Genomic DNA, 21,918 nt, shown 5'->3' with positions numbered 1-21,918 from the left:
GTGTGTGACATTAACTTAAGTGATACTTTTTAATCCCTCAAACAGGGAAATTCCACCTCTGCATTTAACCCATCCATGAAGTGAAACACACACTAAGGGGCAGTGAGCACACTTGCCCAGAGTGGTGGGCAGCCCTATCCATGGCACCTGGGGAGCAATTGGGGGTTAGGTGTCTCGCTCAAGGACACCTCAGTCATGGACTGATGCCACTGGGGTTCGAACCAGCAACCTTCCGGTCACAGGGCCAGTTCCCTAACCTCTAGCCCACAACTGCCCCCAAACCTTGAACTATTTAATAACTAGAATTGCCAACATTTTTTACTTTTTAACTAACAGTGTGCATTTTTGTGTATGTGAATAATTAAAGTAAAAAAAAAAAGTATCACTTTTTAAAAAAAGTAACACTGTAGTTGTGAGTGTGAACGTATATGCATGCGTTGCAGAGTGCATTGCGAGTAACACCACAGCTGAAGTGTGAAAAGATGGTGTGAGGTGGCAGACTGGTGATATACACTGTGTATAACACATGAATGTGGTTGATGAAAAATGAAGATTAAATATTGCTTGGCTAGATTATGTCTAATACTGAAAAATAGTTTGAGTTAGTTTGAAATACTATTCATTCGATTCATATAATTTCAGATCGATTCGGTGATGTGAGAGGACTCTTTGAACTCAAATTTATTAGCTAAGTTAATGAATCACTGTATTGCCAGGTGATGCATTGCTAACAAGAGTCATGAAACAAGCACCTCGTATATGCTAAAATAAAATTACCCACCATGGTCTTTTTGACATACACCTCCTCCCCTTGTGAAATTCCAAAATCAGCCATTTTTGCCACCAGGTCTTTGGTCAAATTACATCATTTTTTAAAAAGTTTAACTGAAAATAAGTACATCTCCTCTACAGGTAAGAAATATCAATTTAAATGCGATTCATCTGCAAATTTTATTGCACAATTTCTATTTATTTGCTGAATTTAACATGTGGAGGTTAAGATCAAGTGAAGTTCAAATTACTCAAAATTTCATGGCAGTTTGAACTTAACTTACAACTTAACCCCAAAAACCTTTTCACGACAAAAATTGAAAGACAGGATTTTTGTATGACAGTGACAATATTTTGTTAAAATTTCATGATGAATGGACCAGTAGAATTGATCCCAAATTACTTGGAAGTCAATTTTATTACATTAACTTCTCACATGTTAAGAACCTCTTGTAAAGTAACTGCTCTGAATATCTGTGGCTGTTGTTATGACAGTGACAATATACTCAATTTAAAGGAAAAGTACTGAACTCAGAATTTCTATGATTTGAATAAAACATTCTGTATTTCCATAAATGATTAAGAACAAAAACAGAATATAAAAATTCAAACATTAATAATCAATTCTCCACAGCAGTTGATGATTGTCTCCCATGGATCAAATTGGATTTAAACTTCTGATTTGTGGAACTGAAGCTTGATAAACTCAATGGACACATTTTCAAGCAACTACTGCTGCTGTGCCTTTGCACAGAGTGGATATATCCCTTGAGGCGTTAGAATTCACTGTGTTACTATTGTGTTCTTTCAGCATGAGTAAGAGACACCTTCAGAGATTCTCTCTTCAGTCAATTTTCAATTAATAGTTGTCAAATCAAAACTTTGCATCTCTAAAACAGTTGCATTATAAGAGAAAGAAAAATTTTCATGTTAACATCTAATAATATAACTTGAAAAATGTCATTTTCAGTTGATCCATTTGTCATGACATATTGACAGAACGGCACCTGACATTTCCATGTAGTGTAAAAAAACAACAAAGCACATATAATACAGAGAAGATAGCAAGTTAAACTGCGGAAAGTTCTGATCTGGGACTTTACTTTTCAAAAAAAGATGTTCTCAGACCAGCAGCTGAAACCTCAGTATTTTATATACACTCACCAATCCAGAAGAGGCCTTAGAAGAGGGCCAGTAAAGCTAGCAAGATGGTGACACGAGATGTCCACTGAACCAACCACAGACCACAACAGCAGATGATCTTCTGCCATCGCCCTGCCAACCCCCTGAGTGGTGGGACTAAAGATGACAGAGGCTGTCAGACACATCAGCACATATCAGGTACCTGTATGTTTCCTAGGACCCTGGATGATCTGGAGAGATTAACTTGATTAGTTACTGATTAGTTAAGTCTTAATTAAGAAAATGTAAACATATAGTTACAGTTGTTCAAGATTGATTGCTAAATTATCACTTTTATTGCAGTTCATTATGCTGAGAAGTAATTGGTAGAGACCTGATATATTAACACTTGATTACTTTTTACTTAAGCATTAGCCAAGGAATCATTAGTTAATAAATCTAATTAATGAAAACTTCTATTTTAATACTTGATTACTTATTGTGAAGATGATTACTAAAGTATTAAGGAACCATATTGTAAAGTGTTACTGACAAACCATTTCAACACACAGACAATCTGTCCTAACCTCTGAACCAGTACGAGACAAAACAAAGAAAATTGACTGTTTATGTGCAATATAGGAGTGTGTTTAAATGTGTATGCAAGAGACTGTGAGTGAGGGTAGGAAACTGAGCATCCACTGCATGACAGGTCCAGTGCATGTGGCTCACTGAAGGAGGAAACCCTCTCCATCTGACATCATATATCTGGGAATCAACATTGTATAAATGCTTTATTTATAAAATGAAAACATTTCCAGTTCTATAATGTCCTTTAACTGTACATGTAACATATGATGACATGCAAAAAACTCAAACAGGCTCTACTGCTAGATAATGTTTAGAAAACAAGGTGTTTTCCAAAGGAAGCACCTAGATATAAGGTACTCTATATGTACACACGAGGAAAGATATCCAAAGTCAAATATATACATGTGGCAGTGAAAGGACTGTGGTACACTTAGTGAGTTTCTCTTTCATTATCTCAAGTGCTACATATAACATCTGGTATGGCATCTTTGTCCATTGGAAGGAACTGTATTAAAATGTGTGTCCATTTCACCACTTCATAAGGCAACTCTTCCGAGAGAACAATGAGTTCACTGAGTAGTTCAAATCCCCACAGACCCCAGCAGGAACAAGCGCATAAGGACAATGTTTTAGGCTCCACAGCTTTTTTAGCATTCAAAGGCCGACGACCATCCTATATCACCACGTAATGAGACCATCCACCTCTAACCAACGGAATCAGAGGCCCTACAAGTGTCCTTTCACAGTCTTTCCTTTATAACCATGTGGTTCTGGTCGAGAGTGGCTTTGAGCGATGAAATCGGGCAGGAGGCGGTTGGCAGTAGCGAAGCGCCCTGGTGTGGTGAGCCTCCCTCGGACTGTGGAACCTGCTGGAGTCTGGGGGGGCGGGTAGTCAGGCTTCCTCTGCAGTTGCATCTATTCCAGCATAGGTGAAGTTTTCAAAGAGAGCCATGTTGACGTAGGCCTGTAGGGGAACGCACAGCAAAAAAAATTGTTCCCATTACTTCACGTAGTCAGCCAAGACATATTAGGTATCACACTGTTTGACATACAGTTATCTATAGAAATGCACAGAATGACATTCTATAGCAGCAGCAGTCACTTCTGAACCAGAATTTTGGCCATAATTTTCTCCAGTTTTATAGCCATACAATGTCAGAAACACAAACTAGTCTATATGAGATTAATTAATACGTCAACACAGTTTGAGGCAAGTGTGTGATGAATTAACAGATGAATTGATAGATGAATGGCAGTAAACTATGAAGTATGTGATTAATCTGATTGAAGGGACTGAAAGATTAATTGACCAAGGGTCTAGATTCCTGCTTCTTACCTTCCTGGCCTCCTGCATTCTGTTGAGCTGGACTGATATTTGAGAAAATGGTGGTCGCTCATAAGGCCTGTCTCGCCAGCACTGTCTCATCAGCTCATACCTAAACAAAGAAAATGTTACTTGAAATGTAGCTCCTAACTGCAGCCAGCGGTGTCTAAACAGCTTTCACTTGTAATGGATGGCAAAAACATTGAAAATGCGATATGTAATAAGTAATAAAGCTGTTCGATATCACAATGAGGAATGACAAAATTTGTAGCCCACGAAATATGTGTATACACACACACACACACACACACACACACACACACATATATATATATATATATATATATATATATATATATATATATATATATATATATATATAGTATATTGTAGAGCTTGTCTTGGTACAAGTCCAGTGTAGAGAAACTTGTGTTGCGCTCTTCATACTACACTCCTGCCAACCAAGCTATGTCCCTTTGGCACTGTATGTGATACTTTGATCTGTTCTGTCGTCACACCTGTCATGACCATTGTAGAGACTCATATTGCAATGATAAAATTATGCGTAAAAATATATGCAACCCTATTACACAGCATGCCTCTTTGCGCCCTGATTAAGTGTAGATGTTTTTAAGAATTTTGTCAACTTTTAAGCCAATCAAATTGCTGAAAATCTTGTCCAGCACATACTGCTTCAAATTTTTAAATTGACTGGAAATGCAAAAGGTGTTATTATACAGCTATATTCATATTAAGACAACTTAAGACATGTCTTTTACAGAATTAGTAGTGATAATAGGTCAGAAAGAAAGACTTTAAGCAAAAAACAAACACGAATACAAATGCACTTGAAAAGCCTGCGCTTACACTTCATCATCACAGTTCCTTGGCTTCTCCATCCTATAACCTTGAGGAAGCTTCTCGTACAGCTCAGCACAAGTCATCCCACAGTATGGAGTTCCACCTGGCATAAAACAGATCAATAAATCACTTATTCACGTACTGCAGCCAGTGCAGCTTATATACAAAGCCTAATTATTAATTACTATTAACAATACTTCTGAAACTTTGGCTTGGTGTTATGGAAAACGATAAATGATGTTGCATAATGCATGATGTTATGGATAATGTTACATGACCACCTGTTTCTCCATCACCTACACATTGCTTGGTGAATGTCATGAAATCCTGCTTCAGACTGCTTCAGTATTTTAACTCCATAAAATACAAGTGTGTGGACCCACAAATCAAATTCTCACTTTCATAATAACTTATCTTTCTTACATGCATTTCATACATAGTAATTAAAGAATAATTCATACTAAAGTCTAAAAATTAATAGCTAGATAATAACCTGCAATTTAAGAGGTTAGTGCTTAAAGAGTGTTAACACAGTCAACATCAACTTTGTTAAAATCTCATGCTAATTAATTTCCTAAAGCTTGAACACTTTTACCATCCACCTGTCCAGCTGTTCACATGTTCACAGAATGGCCAGTTTGCCTTTATCACATCTTTTAGCCTGACACTAGGAGTAAAGGCTGTAGTGAAGATATCGACAGCTACCTAAAACACTGTACAAAGACAGTGGTTTTCCTAAGATACATCTCAATTAAAGATGAATACCACTGAATTTTCAAAGTTTCTGTATGACTACACTGTTTACATGTAACAAAATTACAAAAAGGTCATTCAAAATGGTTTGACTTGAAATGCGTCATTCTAGACAAATTTACAGAGTCAGAATTGTTCACAGTGCTGGTGATAGGAACCAGATGTCCAAAGCATTTAATGACTGAAAGCTATAAGGTTTTGGCTTAAAATGGATTGTTTAAAATCCATTTATGGCAAACCGGTACATGCAATGTGTTGTAAGTCAAAAGAGGCTCTAAAGAGTTATTTTTCTTGATTTACCACTATCAACATTACATATAATAACTCATGTGTGTAGGCATGTGTAGGTTCACTGGTTGTTTTGAATAGTAAATAAATGGCTATATTTGGTATGCAGTCACTGTGACCCCTGGTTCCTATCACCTCCACTGTAAAAGATCAGAGTATACCATTTTACCTCAAATCACTCTCAATGACTTACATCTAAACGGTCAAATAATGGATACATTAAAAAAAATAGTGGAATTCTCTCTAATACGAGATACACATCAATCGCTAATGTGTTTATCACTGTTAGAGTTTTAGTAGGGGTTGAGCTTTTACTATGTAGAAAAGAAGAGAAAATGTTGTTAACTGATATAATAATATATTGATATAATAATATAATGCAAACTTACCTAAACTTACAATCTCCCAAAGAAGGACCCCGAAAGACCAGCTAAGAGAGGCAGAAAAAGGGAAGAAGACATTTCTGGTCATAGCTGTGTCCAGAACCCTGAGTCTTTCAAATTTAGAGCTGATGATTTGTTTTACATGTTCAGTATTAGCCTTCTCAAGTGAATTTCTACTAAACTGAATAATGACAGGAATTTGTGAGAAAACATTAGTATTATCTAATACAGCTGCAGAGTCTTGCATGTGGCCTGAAAGATCCATGCTTTGAAAGGTAGTGTACACTAAGCCCTGGAGAAAACACCATTTTTCTTTGTTTTCAAACTTCAGTACTCATTACAGGCTGACATTCCACACTGTATTGCATGTTAACTGACACAGGACTGCTGACAATGGGTGTTCCTATAGAGTTAAAGGTTTTCCTGATAAAACTTCAGATTTTCTTTTTCTTGTTGTCATTTTTACAATACAAATCAACTAAGTGAGACTTACACATCACTCTTTGTGGTGTACACACTGTAGTTCAGCGACTCAATAGCCATCCATCGCACAGGCAATCTCCCCTAAGACAAAAGGAATCAAACTGATTAGTACTGTCCTTTATTTAATAGTGTTGAATTACAGTGTGAATTATAGTAATGTTCAATTAAAGTGTATTAACAGAAGTAAATTCTATTTCAGCACATTCAGTTTCAAAACATACAGCGGCACAGAGTACTGTGCAAAAGCAGAGACCACTCTTCATTTATTGTGGCCAACATATTCATTAAGCACAAGTTCGTTTTTCAGGTGACATATCTGAAGAGATTAGATGTAAGATATCTGTGTGATAAGGGAGAGAAAAGTCAGAAGAAATTAAGTGCAAAAACACTGTCAAGATTGGCCCCTCCTAGTCCTGTCCATGTGTTCGTGTTGTGTTTTGGTTTAGTCCACGTACTTTTTGTTTTGATCCCAGTCCGGCCCCTTGCTTGGTTACTCTGCCCCTGATTGTTCCCACCTATGTTTCCACCTGTCCTTCATTTACCCTTATGTATTCAAGCCCTGTGTTTTCCCCTGTCTGGTTGCTGGTCTTTGTTTGAAGTGTTTGATATTGTTTGGTGTTTGTTTCTTCTGGCCTCCGTTGTTTGTTGATCCTGTTGTCATTTTGTCATGTCTGTCCCTCCTCCTCTCCGCGTTGGCTGTGTGACCCTTTACCGTTGTGACTATGACCCTGGATTTGCCCATAATAAAAGTCACTTATCTCAGCGTATGTGTCCGCCTCCTCGCTCCACGTTACAAACACATTTTTCCAAAACTAGAGGTTACAAAATAATTAGAAGATGTAAAGAAAATGGGTCTTTTGGTGGTAGGTCATCAAAACTGTCAGGAAAACAATACTTAATGCTTTCATCCTTGAGAGAGAGGAGAAAATCAAGCTCCTCTCTTGCATCAGATCAGAAAACATCCACTAGTATTTCTTTCTATCCTTCCACTGTGAGAAAACAACTCACCGCTATGGCTCTGCAAGGATGTGTAGCTGTGAAGAAGCCATTATTGAGAAAAGGAAATAAAAAGAGGAATGTTCATAAAGCAAAGAATCTGCCGTTGTTCTCTGAACAACAGTCTGGGTAACCAAAGTATCACTGAATGTGTTTGGGAGTACCTGAATCATGAGGAGCAAAAAATTATATTATATTTAGGTGTTTAGGCTTGTGAATAATCTTCTGTTAAATGTTTCATGTTTTTTTCCTGATGCTGAAAAATGAATAACTTGTACTTAATCGCTGTTTTAACTTGGTCTCTGACTTTTGTACAGGCTTGAATATAGAGTCTGTATAACGTTGTGGAGCGTTGCAGAGGAGGCAGATGCATACACCGAGATACGTGAGATCTATTAGGGGCAAATCCAGGGTCATGGTCAGAACAGTCCAGGGTCGTATAGCCAAGACGGATCGAATGGGAATTAGACATGGTAAACGGAAACACGCAAACACTACATGAGAATCTCACACATCAAACATACAACCTAAATGAAACATCCCATCAACACATCATAGAAACAAAGACCAGCCAACACAGATGGCAAACACAGGGCTTAAGTACAAACAGGGGTAATGACAGAAAACATGACACAGGTAGAAAACAGGTGTAACCAATCAGGGGCGGAGTCAAGAAAACAAGAGGGCATGACAAAGAACTCAAAATAAGGAAGCACGTGGACGACTGGGAAGTAAACACAAGCACATGGATGTCTGGGAGGGGCCAATCGTGACAGTCTATCACTCATCTCTACTTAAGTCATTACTTTGCCTGTATCTGTTCTAGCACTTACATTCCACTAAACTTCCATTTGTGCATTGCAAGCAAAACCACAACTGAAGTGCAAAAAGATAGTGTGAGGTGGCAGACTGGTAATACACACTGTGTATAACACATGAATGTGGTTGATAAAATCTTAAGATTAAATATTGCTTGGCTAGATTATGTCTAATACAGAAAAATAGTTTGAGTTAGTTTGAAATACTTTTCATTTGATTCATATAATTTCAGATCGATTCGGTGATGTGAGAGGACTCTTATAAACTCTAATTTATTAGCTAAGTTAATGAATCATTGTATTGCCAGGTGGTGCACTGCTAACAAGAGAAATCCATCAAATGAAACAAACACTTAAGGCTCTCATATATGCTAAAGCAAAATCACTTTACCCACCATGGTCTTTTTGACATACACCTCCTCCCCTCGTGACAATCCAAAATCAGCAATTTTTGCCACCAGGTTTTCTCCAACCAGTACATTCCTGGCTGCCAAATCTCTGTGAATAAACTAGCAGCACATAAAAAGACTAAAAAATGGTTTTACAGCAGTTCCATATGAGACATGTTTACTGGCCACACCATTTGAACTAACATCCAGATACTACTGATACTGATAAATGCTAATCTGATAACAATACTGATAATAATTGCTAATCTTCAAATGGAAATGAGAAGTCCTCATTCATGGCCACAGTTTGGTGCTATAGCCAGTGTGTTTGTACCTGTTTGTCACTAAGGTAATGCATGCCGGTTGCCACATCAACAGCGAATTGCAGGAGCTGCTGGGATGTGAGTGTGGAGGCAGTGCCATGTTCTTTAGCGAAGGCTGGGTCTGTCTCCAGAACACGGCTTTTCCTCAGAAAGTCCAGAAGGTTTCCATACGGAGCATATTCAATAGCAATGTAGAGGTAACCTGCAGACCAAAAGAAAATCAAAAAGCATGAAAAAATGAAAAAATATTACAAGAATTCATATGACAGAGCTTTCATTAAAGCCATCCAATATGGCTCTGTACTTTACAGTCATATGCAAAACATCCTGGGTCAAATTACACATTCTCAGAAATAAAGATACAAAACTGTCGCTGGGGCAGTATTCCTCTTGTCACTGGGTGTCAAGGGTACATCTCAGTTCCTTTAGTCATGGAACATAAACGTACCATAATCTAGTGAAATTATATTTCCACACCCCGTCTCGTCTCAAGGCTTCTTATTTTATTCTGTTTTAAAACATTAGATTATGAAAAGGTACAAATATGAAATTTTCCACTGGGAAAAACTTATTTAAGGTTCACAATTGGACCTTAAAACCTCTGTTGTACCTTTGAGTTTTACAATTACATTGTTTGTAGCTTGATGAATCAAAAGCGGTACCTGCACGGTACCCTTATTTCTAAAAGTGCATCTTTAGTGATTTTCTAAGTGGAATAAGTACACCTAACTTTTGCATATGACTGTACTCTTATCCTGTAATGGCAAAAACTGTTAGAACCTCATATACTGCAGAACATTGGATCTTTAATGAAATAATGAATATGGCTTTACATTTTTCTGAAAAATGACCATTTACAGAGTATCAGGTTGAATTTTATGATATCTACTAGGACAACAATGTTAGAGTCAGCCCTTTTTGACTGTAATACCTGCTGTTAAAGGGGACCATACGTAACTGGACAAATTAACCCCTTAAACGGCCAGGGCCTGTCGGCAGGCCCCAAGTTTTATTACACACTTCTGTATGTGTTACTGAACAATAAGCCTTGGTATGTAATAAGCCTGGCATTTTAAGGGGTTAACAATCTTAATTAAAACTTTCATGTTTAATAACTAGCATGATCACTGCTTGCAGGCTACATCACTAGATGCTAGGTATTTTCTCAGGTGATGTTCTGACTTATAATGCATATATGATACAAAAATTTAAATGTTAATAATCAGTTGTTCACAGGAGTTGATTATCATCTCCCATGGATCCCATGGGATTACACCCTTTGATTTGTGGAACTGAAGCTGGATAAACTCAGAGGACACATTCTCAAGCAGCTACTGCTGCTGTGCCTTTGCACAGAGTGGATATATCCCTTGAGGCGTTATAGTATACTGTGTTACTGCTGTGTTCTTTCCAAGCTCACCAGGTGCGCAGCTTGACTGGATCTACGTGCAGAGCATGTATAAGTAGCCTAGATTGCCAGCAGATGGCGCCCTCACCTCTGTTTTCGCAGGCTCCTAAGAGGTTGATAATATTGGGATGTTGGCCCAGCTTGCATAATACTTCCAATTCCCCAGCAAAGTCCCGGTGGTCGTTCTCTGAGGCAAACTCTGTATGAGAGATACACAGAACACACGGTTATAAAACAGGTAGATAAGAACAATGGTGTTTTTGTAGGTTTATTAAATCTGTAAGTGTGTTGTGGTGCTCATTAGTTTAGAGCGCTGGAGCCTCACCCTTGAGCATTTTGATGGCAGCGCTTATTTTGGTGCCATCCTTCTTGATCATAGCTTTGATGACCTGGCCAAAATTCCCCTCACCAATGACATCCTCAAACTTAATGTCCTCCCAGTCCAGAATGGGGTAAGTGAGGGGTTCCGGGGTGGGCTTTGGTCGTCGGGTCAGTGTGAGGGTTCCTGAGTTGAACTGAAGGATGGTCTCTTCTCCCTTTGTATGGATGTGTGTATATTTTTGGGTTTGGGGGTGGAGGTGGGATTGGAGGGATGGGGTTGGATTAAGAAGTGTGAGGATTCTCTCTTCAGTCAACTTTCAATTAGTGGTTGTCAAAACAAAACTTTGGATCTCTAAAACAGTTGCTTTATAAGAGACAGAACAATGCTCATAAGTTAGTGTCTAATAATATAACTTGAATTTTCAGTCGATCCATTTGGCATTAAGCATTAAAGGGCGCCTGGCATTTCCAAATAGTATAAACGTTGTCTGTATTAAAGCTGTAAGAAAAAACGTGGTAATCTTAGACTTTTCTCTTGAAAAAGAGCTATTCTCAGACCAGCAGCTGAAACAGCCTCAGCCAAATATGTACACTCACCGATCCGGACTGGTAAGTGAACGTGCGTCTGCGTTTGACGATGGATTTGCGGATGTAGAAGAGGACCAATAAGGCTAGCAGGATCGTGACACAGGTGACACCCACTGAACCAACCACAGCCCACAACAGCTGATGATCTTCTGCCATGGGCCTGCCAACCCCCTGAGTGGTGGGACTAAAGACAACAGAGCCTGCCAGACATATCAACACATATCAGTTACATGTATTTTTCCTAGATTCCCTACATGAATATATTACAAACAACAAAAAAAACAATAAAATCACTCCATGCTGAATAAATGTAGTGACAGAAATATAACCCTGTTTTCTAAAAAGTTGTGACGCTGTGCAAAATGTAAATAAAACAATAATGCAATGCTATGCAAATCATTTAAATCCTATATTTCATTGAAAATAGCTAAAAAACAACAAATCAAATGTTGAAATTGAGAAATTTTAATGTTTTTTGAAAAATATATGCCTATTTTGAATTTGATGCCAGCTGCTGCACTTTTGAAAGAGAAATGTTTTCCTGTTCTTGCTTGCTGAGGAAAGCAAGGCCTTCCCTAAAAAGGATGTCACCTGGATGGCAGTATATGTTGTCAAAACCTGTGGTTCAGCATAAATGATGCCCTTACAGATGTGTGAGACTCCTATGTCATGCGCACTAGAGCACACCTCTATCAGCATGGATGCTAATTCAATTGTGTGCTGATAACAAGCAAGATGGTCTTCAACCCAGAAGGTGCAGTGTCCATGATTTCCAAAAAGAATTTCAAATTTTGATTGGTAAGACCACAGGACACTTTTCCACTGTTTTCTTCTGGCATGGTGGAGTGTTACCTTACTTCTATGGATGTGGCAACGAACTGTGTTGACAGACAAAGGTTTTCAGAAGTGTTTTTGAGCCCATGCAGTAATTTCTATTGCAGAATCATGCTTGTTTTTGGTGCAGTACCATCTGACGGCCCAAAGATCCCAACCATCCAATATGAGTTTTTGGCCTTATCTGTTGCATATAAAGATTTCTTTGCATTCTATAAATCTTTTAATGATGATAATCGTTTTAATAATGATGTACCATAAATGATTAAATCTTCAAATTCTTTGCCGTTTTATGTTTTATGTACTCATGCTGTCTTTCACATTTTGCACATGGTCCTAACATTTTAGGAAACAGGGTTGTTTTTCCAAATATGTTAGGAAAGCATAAACAGACTTAGCATAAAAGGACTAAAAAGCATTCAGCAACTTTTTGTTTAAAACAAGATCAGCTAATTTATTATTTTTATTTCACATTTGATTCATGTCATTCTAATAGGCAAATAATTTAAAACTGAAAACTTTAAAGCGACAGTTTGGTCCATTAACGAGCAAAAAATATAGGTTATATTGTAATTTTTATATTATATAATATTTGACTAATAAAAAGTATTGGAAGTGTACTATTCATCTAATAACATTCAGCAAAAAAAATCAGCCAATACGGCTGTAAAAAATCAGAATAGGTCATAAATACTTAAGATCAGTGTGTACCTGTTTTTCTATATTTATGTGAAACTGTCTGTCTTCATGTTTCAAAAAATATAATAAGGCTAGGAAGCTTAAACGACTAAAATAATTAACAGAGCTGTAGATGGCTCTAAAATGACTAAGAAAGCAATAAACCTCTAGCATTTACATGTAAAGTAATCTTAAATTATTATAAGTAGAAAATAGCACCATATTATTTATTTAATAATTTTGTATTACTTCCAAAAAAAATAATGAATACAATATCTACAAATAGCATTTGGTGTCCATTCTAAATTATTTAAACCTACAGTGTATAAGTTAATTACTTATACTACAATATATGATGAATATAAGGCAGCTTCCCAGGGCAAGTTTGTAAGCTTCTCTATGAAGGTCATTTATAGACACGTCTATAGCTCTGTCTGCTATTCATTTCCTTTGGTTTCATACCATCTCCTGGGGTCCTGGCTTGCACAAATCTGCTCCACTCTCCAGGCACGCTGGAGAAAGCTCGCACCCTGAACTGGTACAAAGTGCTTCCATTTAGGGCGGTCACATCCTTGGTAGTCTTGTTCCCATCATCAGTGTCCACCCAGGGAAGCAGGCTGTCCTGGCCCACTGGCTTGTATTCGATGATGTATTTGATAACACCTCCGTTGGGATCATCAGGAGGCTGCCAACGAACTCTCACTGCACTGACGGACAAGGGGTTAGCCTGGACATTTCTTGGGGAAGAGGGTCCTGCATTGGATCAGAGAAAAAGAGAAAAAGTTCCCCTATGCAAGTTCAAAATATGGGTCAGTCTTTTTAACAAAAAAGCAAACTTGGATGCACAACTTTCCAAATCAGAATCAGTTAAAATTTCATGCTGATTCCATAAGCAAAGCTTGCATTTCTCCCTAGCAATTCCTCTACAATACTCCCTGAAATAATCCATTTACTAGCCAGGACAGTCAGCCTGAATCCCTCTGAGCTCACCATTCTGCTTCAGTAGGCAGCAGACAGCATTTGAGAGCGTCTACTGCTCTGCACTAGTTAAGAGTGCCACCTAGTGGCCAAAAACAGTTGTTCTACAATTCTGAGTCATCTACCCTGCTAAAGCAGGTATAGGACAGCATAAGAGAACATCTACCACTCTCTGCTAGTTATGGGTGCAACCTAGTGGTCAGAAAGAGTTGCTTTACCCTGGCTGTTGAGGCGGATGTGAAAGGGCTTTGAAGCAGGCCCAAGGCTGCCACAGTTGACCAGCCGGACGACCACTCGGTAGTCGCGGTGGTATTCCAGGTTGTAGAACTTTGTGGAGAGTACAGTGAGCAAGGTGGTCTCTTCCCACAGCTTCTCTTCGTGTGGTCCGTAGAGCTGCACTAAAAAGCCACTGGCCTGTTTCAGGCTGCTGGGCAGGAGCCACTTCACAGTGACGTTTCTCCCTTCTTGATAGCTGAAATCAACCTCCGGCCTGACTGTGGGCTCTAACGACAACAGAATATGCAGTCAGGGCCTGTCTACTGCAACTGGCAGCTCAAATAACTCTCCTCATTTCACTACCGAAGCCTCAGCACCCAGTCAAGTGACAAAGCAAAAAAGCGGACCCAAAATCAGAGGTGTGGACTCGAGTCAAATAGCTGGGATTTGAGTTTGACTCGAGTCACAAACCTGATTACTTGAGACTCAGCTTGACAAAATCGAGAAAGACTTGTGACTCGACTTTGACTTGAACACCATTAACTCGGACTTTGATGCAGGTTCAAGCCTCATGGCTTGGAAAGACACAAGACCCAAAGTGGAAGAAACTTGAAGAGGCGTCTGACTGCAGACAGGACTCCACACAGCTTTTATGTGAATGAATTCATTTCCTGCCATGAATGTGATAAACTGCAACATCATCACATGTCTGTTCCTGTGCTTATGCTTGACTTGAGAAACACGCAAAGCATCAATAAGCCCTTGCTCAGTGCTTAAACTCAATTCTAACGGGAGAAACCTACCAGGCAAACTGACCATTTCTCTAATAGCAGCAAGAAAAAAGAAACATAGCTCCTTCTATTTGATGAATTTTAACAGCTTCTGCAGTTCATCATGAGGTCGAATTTGACTTGTTGTTCGCCATCTTCATATTCAAATTTGCTGTTCCACCTTAAGTTAGGTACCTGAACGTAAAGTGGAACAGAAAATTGAAATAAGAAGCTGAATAAAAAGTCAACTTCAGTTTTGTGCATTCACTATGACTGTGCTGTCTTTCTGTAAACTTTTTTCAGCTTGGTCATTTTGCTTTCTGTTGTCATCTAAATTCAATTCATACTAGCAGCTGTTTTAAGCTTTCTAAGCTAGTTTTAGCTATGACCCATTTTAATCCTAGGTACCTAATGTTCCCCAAAATAATAAAAAAATTATCTTCAAACACAATTTTGAAGTAGTATAACTGAGATTAACAGTACTTTGAATTTGTGTACACCATTACATGGCCACACACTACTAACACGTTAAAATAGCTGAAGAGTACATTTTGACATGTTTAGGACATGGGAGTCAACATGAGACTTGCCTGCATTGACTTGGGACCTGAATCGAGACTCGACTGCCTTGACTTGGGACTTGAATGTCTAGACTTGAGACTTCCTGTTACTTTTAATTTAGTGACTTGTTCCCACCTCTGCCAAAATCACAGCCTAGTCACTCACAAAAAAGTCACCTGGACTTCGGACTTGTAAAATTCCTCCTAGTAGTTACAACCACCATAGAAACTTATATCTGAGCCTATCCAGGCACCAATGGGGACTGTGGCACTGTCTATTTATGATTGTAATGTATTAGCCCCAGTTTTTCTTACATTCCTTATTTCGTGATCTCGTCATTTTATAGGTCAGTGCTCATACATTTCTTTCTTATTGTCATACAGTAACTCACCTGGACAGTCAGTTTCCATTATGGCTTCTGGACCCTCAGGCCCCTCCCCTTTGTCTCCTGGCCTACTGAGCTGCACTCGAACTAGATACCTGGTTGTTGGCTTCAAGTTCATTAGTGTAATAGGATCACTGCTGTACACTGAAAAAGAAGAACAGGGAAAATACTAAGCAACCTTCTATTTTCAGGTACTGATTATATTGTTAATTAGTTTTATGATCTTATACAAATATACAAATGCACTGATTTCTAGAAAACGGTTTGACAAAATGTTCTTTTCCCACCTCTGATGGAAGACCAGGAGTCTCCTGTATCCATGGGCTTGTAGAGCAGCTTGGTTGAAACAATAGGGCCATCACCTCTGTAGCTTTCCATTGGCTTCACAACAAGCTGTTTGCTTTTCTTCTCTATTAGTTTTGGAGAAGTTGTGGGACAGGGGGGCTCTAATTGAAGATAAGCAAAATTACAATGTATTCAGTCAGGGAAGCCCATTTGTAGGCAACCAGAGCTGAAAAAATTCCTCACCTTTAACAGTTAGATTGAACTTGCGGGAGTCCTGCCCACCATTGGTTGAAACTCGACATTCCCAGATGCCACCATGCTTGTGTGTCAGTCGCTCGATTTCAAACTGGGCAGTGCTCTTGTTTGAATCCATTGTGGTGCGAGAGGCCTATCAGACCAACAAATTACTGGTAATTTAGGATGGTATATTGTAAACAAGCTGTATAACAGCTTGCCTTGACCAACTCAAGCTACCTAATTTTCCTCCTATATCTCACATGGAAAGCTCATGATAACACAAATGTGATTGTCCATTATAGATGCTTTGTAGGAGCTCATCATGAGTCATTATTATTCATCCTTATCATAACAATTCATATATAGTAAATTCTTTTTTAACTTTTGCTAACTCTAATTCACACTCACACTAACCTTACCCTCAACCAACACCTGACCAGTTTGTTGGCAATTGTGTGTGAGTATTTGTAAATAAGCCCAAAATGGCTTGAAGAGTAGCTCTCTGTTCACCTTGAGCACTGTGCTGTCCAGCTTGCGCAGCTCGATGCTGGTGTGGCTGGGAAGAGGATGACCAGTTGCAGAACACAAAATCTTTGGGCTGGAGTACAAGTTCCACTCCAGATTGCTATCCATGTCTAGGATCTGTGGAGCACGATCTAGGAGAGAAAAAAAAACAGATGAAAAACGACATACAGAAAAAGATACTGCTGATGGTGCACACCAAAAGATTCAAGATAACACCAAATACTAACCTAATTTTTCACAGTGCTGTCCTCTCCAGCCAGTGGGACAATGGCAGCCACTGAAGCGATTACATTTCCCCTTGTTTTCACAATTGCAGCTCAACCGGCAGTCAGCTCCATACCTTCCTTCAGGACAGGCTAGCATGAACAAGACCAAGAGTCAAGGTAGAAAGAGTAAGTCGTTATTTTCAGCATTTCTGGGGGAAAATTGTTTTGTTTTTTTTGTTTTTTTTGAAAAAACAATTTTACTTTTAATTTTACATTTGATGTTCACTTTAATGTTAGTATTCAGTAGTAGTGGTAAAGTGCCCTGCCAGTGACACAATTTTTAAGAGCCTGAGGCTTCTCTTCTTATAAAACCACTATTTTTAGGGCTAATTAACATCCATCAGGAAAAAGTAAAGAGCTTTTCTATATGATTACACTGTCTGAACTTGTAATTGGCTCTAGTTTTACTTCATTTAAGTTCTCTTCAAACCTTAAACTTGCTAAGTCTAACAGACATTTAACAAATGAAATATTTAATATAGTATATTTTGAATGTACTTGCAGGCTCTGGATGGGTCCCTCTAGTTATATTGCCCAGGAGAAGAATTCAGCTAACAGAGGAATAATTGTTAGTGGGCTTAAGTTTGGCCAGTTAACAGCAGTAGAGTTGTTTCTGGCAGATTCTAGCTACACCTGCGAAAACATCAGCTAGAGATAGAGATTTCAGTATGGGCCTGACCATGGCATTTATAATTTTTATAGTACTGTATGCTCCTAATAATAACAACCACTATATACTATAAGTCTTTTAACATTTTTGAACCATTAAACTCACGTTTGTCACACCGATCTCCATGCCAGCCACTTGCACAGGAGCAGCCATAGGGGTCAACAAGGCAGAAATTCAAACGCTGGCAGCCACTCTCTGCCTTACAGGACTCCTGGCAGTTCCGACCAAACATTCCTTCCCGACAGGCTGCAAGACACACCAAAGGGCAAAGTTAAGACATTTTCATGGAAGGATTTGAACACACAGTGTCCAAAAGGATTCTTCAACTGAACATTCTGGACATTCATGAAGGGTCTCATTTGTTTCTTTCAGTGCTTAATTTTTTTTTCTTTGCCTTGAATGCTTAATTTTATTATATTTTACTGTTTATTTAGCCTTTTATGTGGCTCTCCTGCCATTTACCTGTCTCACAGCGTGTTCCCATGAAGCCTGGAGGACAGACACAGTCGCCGTCTCTGTCATGACAGACACCTCCATTAAGACACTGAGGGCATTCCTTGTCACAGTCTGTGCCCCATTTGTTCTTTGGACAAGCTGGAAAACATACACAGACAAAGTGTAAGCAACAAAAAAAAACACATGTACTGACTTTGGAATTAGTATTAAACGGTGGGGTGGGGTTGCCATACCTCGAACGATTAACCGCATCAAGCCTGCAAACACTGGGCTGTGCCCTACATAACTGGCACTATAGATCCCTGCATTGGTCTGTTCAACATTATTCAGGGTGAGAATGGCTGTGTGATTGTGGACATCTCCCCAGTGTGTCATATAGTAGTAGTTACCTGGAACATTCAATAATATTAAAAATAAATACAGTTTTATTTATCACATTTGCTTATGCTCACCTACTAAGTTTGTTTTTGGTAACATATACTACACTATATTTGCATCACTGCTTTCAAACAATGTTAACTGTGCTAAATATTGTACGATGAGATGGAAGTCAAATATTTGGACTTGAAAATACTTCTCACCAATGCATTCAACAACACATTCTGCATCTGCAGACTTCTTACCATTGAATTTCCATGTGACATCTCTTTTCTCAGTGCCCAGGACTTCCATTTGCACATGCACCGTGTCTCCTTTATTAGCCATCAGAGAGATCCTCTGTGGTTTAAATTGACCTAAAGCAAATACAAATGTGGCCTGATATAAAGGCTTTTGTCTTTTCACTTTGATAGTTTTGAAAATAAGTATTGTACCTACAACCTGCTCCCTACACTTTGAGAAAACGGTGTAAAATAGCTTTAAAAATTCCAACTCCTTGCTTACATCAGAGGCACAATCTAGAACTCCAACATTAAACTCTACTGCACATGTCCAGTGACAAAACTATATATGTAACGTGTAGTCATTTACTTGTGTCATAGTTGCTGATGGATGTGACAGTTGCACGGTGGTTGGACCCCTGGTTGGAGTGGCAGTAGAAGATGCCTTTGTGCTCTAAGTTTGTGAAGCCAGAAGCCTCCACTTCCTTAGGTTGAAGCTTCTTCACAGTGAAATGGGGCTTGCTGGGGACACGGATTATGCTGTTGTCCTTTGTGATGCTAAGTTCCAGTCCATCCGTGTTGCGCTCCCCAGAGATGCAGGAAAGGAGAAATTGCTGGTGAGAACTGGCGCCATTTGATGTCATGGTAAGATCCATGACCGCATCTGGGAGATATGTAAGTAAATAGTCAAACCCCCCCAAAAAACAAACAGAAAAAAAACCACAATAAACTCCAATTATCACTTGAATACAGCAGCTGCTTTTTACACTGTTTCATGGTGAACTGACCAAAAGAAAGGCTCCAAACTTTCTTTTAACATAAACTTCCATGAAACGTTAAAAACGTTTTTGCCTTACCTTGTAAAGTTACCATTCTGGAGATACATGCTTTACTTTTTTGGAGTCTATATTTGTGTGTATTTATATATAATTGTTGTCAGAACAAAACCTCATATCTCTGAACTCATTAACTTTAAATGAAAGTTAATGAGCAATCTCTTATTTTAAGTCGTTTTGGACAATTTCTTTCAGTCCATTCGTCATGAAACTGTGACATAATGTAAAGGCCAACAGGTGTTTTTTTATCATGTAAAAATGAAAAAAAAATGGAGATACAAAGTTTTGCTCTAACAATGATATACACTATTCACTTTCTTCAAATACAACTTGCTGATAGTGTAAAAAATGCACATAGTGCATAGTTACACCTTTTACAATATTACATGGCCAATGGGACTTATGCTTAGTCATTTTCCATGAATTTGAGCCTATCAGTGCACACTACTGCTTACCAACCAGCATGTACATGATAAATGATTACCTTACAATTACAAGACTAGACAGTATTTATTTTTAACGCAGTTTACACACAGGCATCAACACCGCTCTAAAAACAATGATGCCTAAAAGCGTCCCTTTAGTTTCTACTAAGAAACTTTCAATGGATGGTTCTTTAAAGAGCCATTTTTTGGGAATGAGATGTGGAGAACCTTTTCAAAGCGTAACAAACCTCCATATGATGTAACTGTTCTATAACAACTGAACATTTTTCCTAGACCTGTACAGCCAAGCCATAAACCTTTAGGGAACTTGTCTTTTTAAGAGTGTAGCCTAATTTTACTGAACCAAATCCTGCTAACATTCCCTGCTCCACTACTCTCCCTCTCCTCGTGGTAAGAACAATGCCAGGAAATAAGGATGAGCCACAGGCATCTACAGCAAACACTAGTGTAAGACTGACGCTCAAACCTATGTTATAGAGGTTATATTTTAGTACTTTCGTGTTGTATTGATAAAGATATATGGTACACTAATTTAATTCTGCTTCTGCTGATTTTATTACACTCCATTATGTTTACGTTAAGTTTATGTAAAAAACTCTCCAAAAGGACATCTCTGGGGCTTCTCACTGTGATTTTTATTTATGCCACAGCTGGAATTCTTTCCCAATGGGCGAGCTGTTAGGGCCTTATCAGATTTCCAGTTTAACTGTTAAACAAAATTTTACCGATATTGCCAATGTACATCTGGCACGGCCTCAATGAAAGAATGTGCATGCCATGTAGATAAGCAAATCATTAACAATAACTATGTCCCAAGATTGATGTTTAAACAGTTAACAGATGCAGTGAGAAAGCTTTAAGAACCCCTTTTCAAAAGCCTGTAGAAATCCAGTGTCTTGTAATAGTAATTAGTGTCCAGCAGTTTAATGGAGCCTCTGAGTAAAGAACTTGGTTTGTGATCAGATCTATGATCTCAAATGTCTCCACAGGACTGTAGATAATTTAACTTACCTAATGTACTGATGAGACACAACAGGCCAGTGAGGTATATCATTGCTTAATTCCAATTTGAGTTCCGATTTGAAAATCCAAGGGAATTATCCAAGTAAAACAGGCATCAAAAATTACCACATTCCAGTGGAGTTTTCCAGTTTGCTAGGTGACCACGCGCGTTACTACGCATTTCCAATTTTAAATTTGATGTTTAGATAAAATTCTCTGTCACATAAACTGGCCTTTCTCACTGACTATTGACATTACACATGCAATCTGTGCTCTTGGCTCACTGTCCACTCCACTCTGTACTTACTCAGGGTGGGAAAGGAAGGAAAAGGCGTAGAGAGAGAGAGAGTGTGTGTGAGACAGAGAGTGAGTGAGAGAGAGAGAGAGAGAGAGAGAGAGAGAGAGAGAGAGAGAGAGAGAGAGAGAGAGAGAGAGATTAGAGAGAGCATATGTAGATTTGCAGAAGCTCAAATGGGCTACAATGATTTTATCACAAATAACCAGCATTAACATCATTTGTCCAAGACAGTCATAACAGCATTTCCATAATAACAAACAACAGTGAGCAATAATAAACTATGCAACTGAAATAGCAGTACATACAGATTAATATTCAGAATTTAAGCAACGATTACAGTGTTTGTGTTCAGATCAGCTTAAGTCGGCACTGCATGTGTTAATTTAACACTGTAGGGATTTTACTTTGGCTATTTGGGAGTGATGTTTAAACTTTTTCAATTCCTAAGTGAAAGAAG

The 21,918-nt window shown here is 38.5% G+C and overlaps 1 protein-coding gene across 2 annotated transcripts; it reads right to left on the bottom strand.

Annotated features, from left to right (window-relative positions):
- Window positions 1-2,668: 2,668 nt before the first annotated feature.
- On the bottom strand, window positions 2,669-21,460 carry tie1 (tyrosine kinase with immunoglobulin-like and EGF-like domains 1). 2 transcript variants are annotated; one of them, XM_017721339.1, is made up of 23 exons: window positions 21,173-21,460; window positions 19,250-19,543; window positions 18,904-19,014; window positions 18,514-18,669; window positions 18,287-18,418; window positions 17,930-18,070; window positions 17,116-17,244; window positions 16,874-17,019; window positions 16,370-16,514; window positions 16,129-16,287; window positions 15,848-15,985; window positions 14,128-14,412; window positions 13,394-13,684; window positions 11,429-11,619; window positions 10,836-11,046; window positions 10,599-10,709; window positions 9,114-9,304; window positions 8,786-8,899; window positions 6,587-6,657; window positions 6,100-6,140; window positions 4,676-4,772; window positions 3,821-3,920; window positions 2,669-3,448 (listed from the first exon to the last, which is right to left on the bottom strand). In XM_017721339.1, the coding sequence occupies exons 1-23, from the start codon at window positions 21,213-21,215 to the stop codon at window positions 3,377-3,379; spliced, it is 3,369 nt and encodes a 1,122-aa protein (XP_017576828.1). In that variant the 5' UTR covers window positions 21,216-21,460; the 3' UTR covers window positions 2,669-3,376. The 2 variants fall into 2 exon arrangements, with proteins under 2 accessions (XP_017576828.1, XP_017576838.1); XM_017721349.1 differs by lacking the exon at window positions 14,128-14,412.
- Between the last annotated feature and the right edge of the window lie 458 nt (window positions 21,461-21,918).

Source organism: Pygocentrus nattereri, chromosome 26 (genome assembly GCF_015220715.1).
Source record: "Pygocentrus nattereri isolate fPygNat1 chromosome 26, fPygNat1.pri, whole genome shotgun sequence".
NCBI lineage: Eukaryota > Metazoa > Chordata > Actinopteri > Characiformes > Serrasalmidae > Pygocentrus > Pygocentrus nattereri.
The sequence above is the reverse complement of the archived record's forward strand: the minus strand, read 5'-3'. Positions and strand labels throughout refer to the sequence as shown.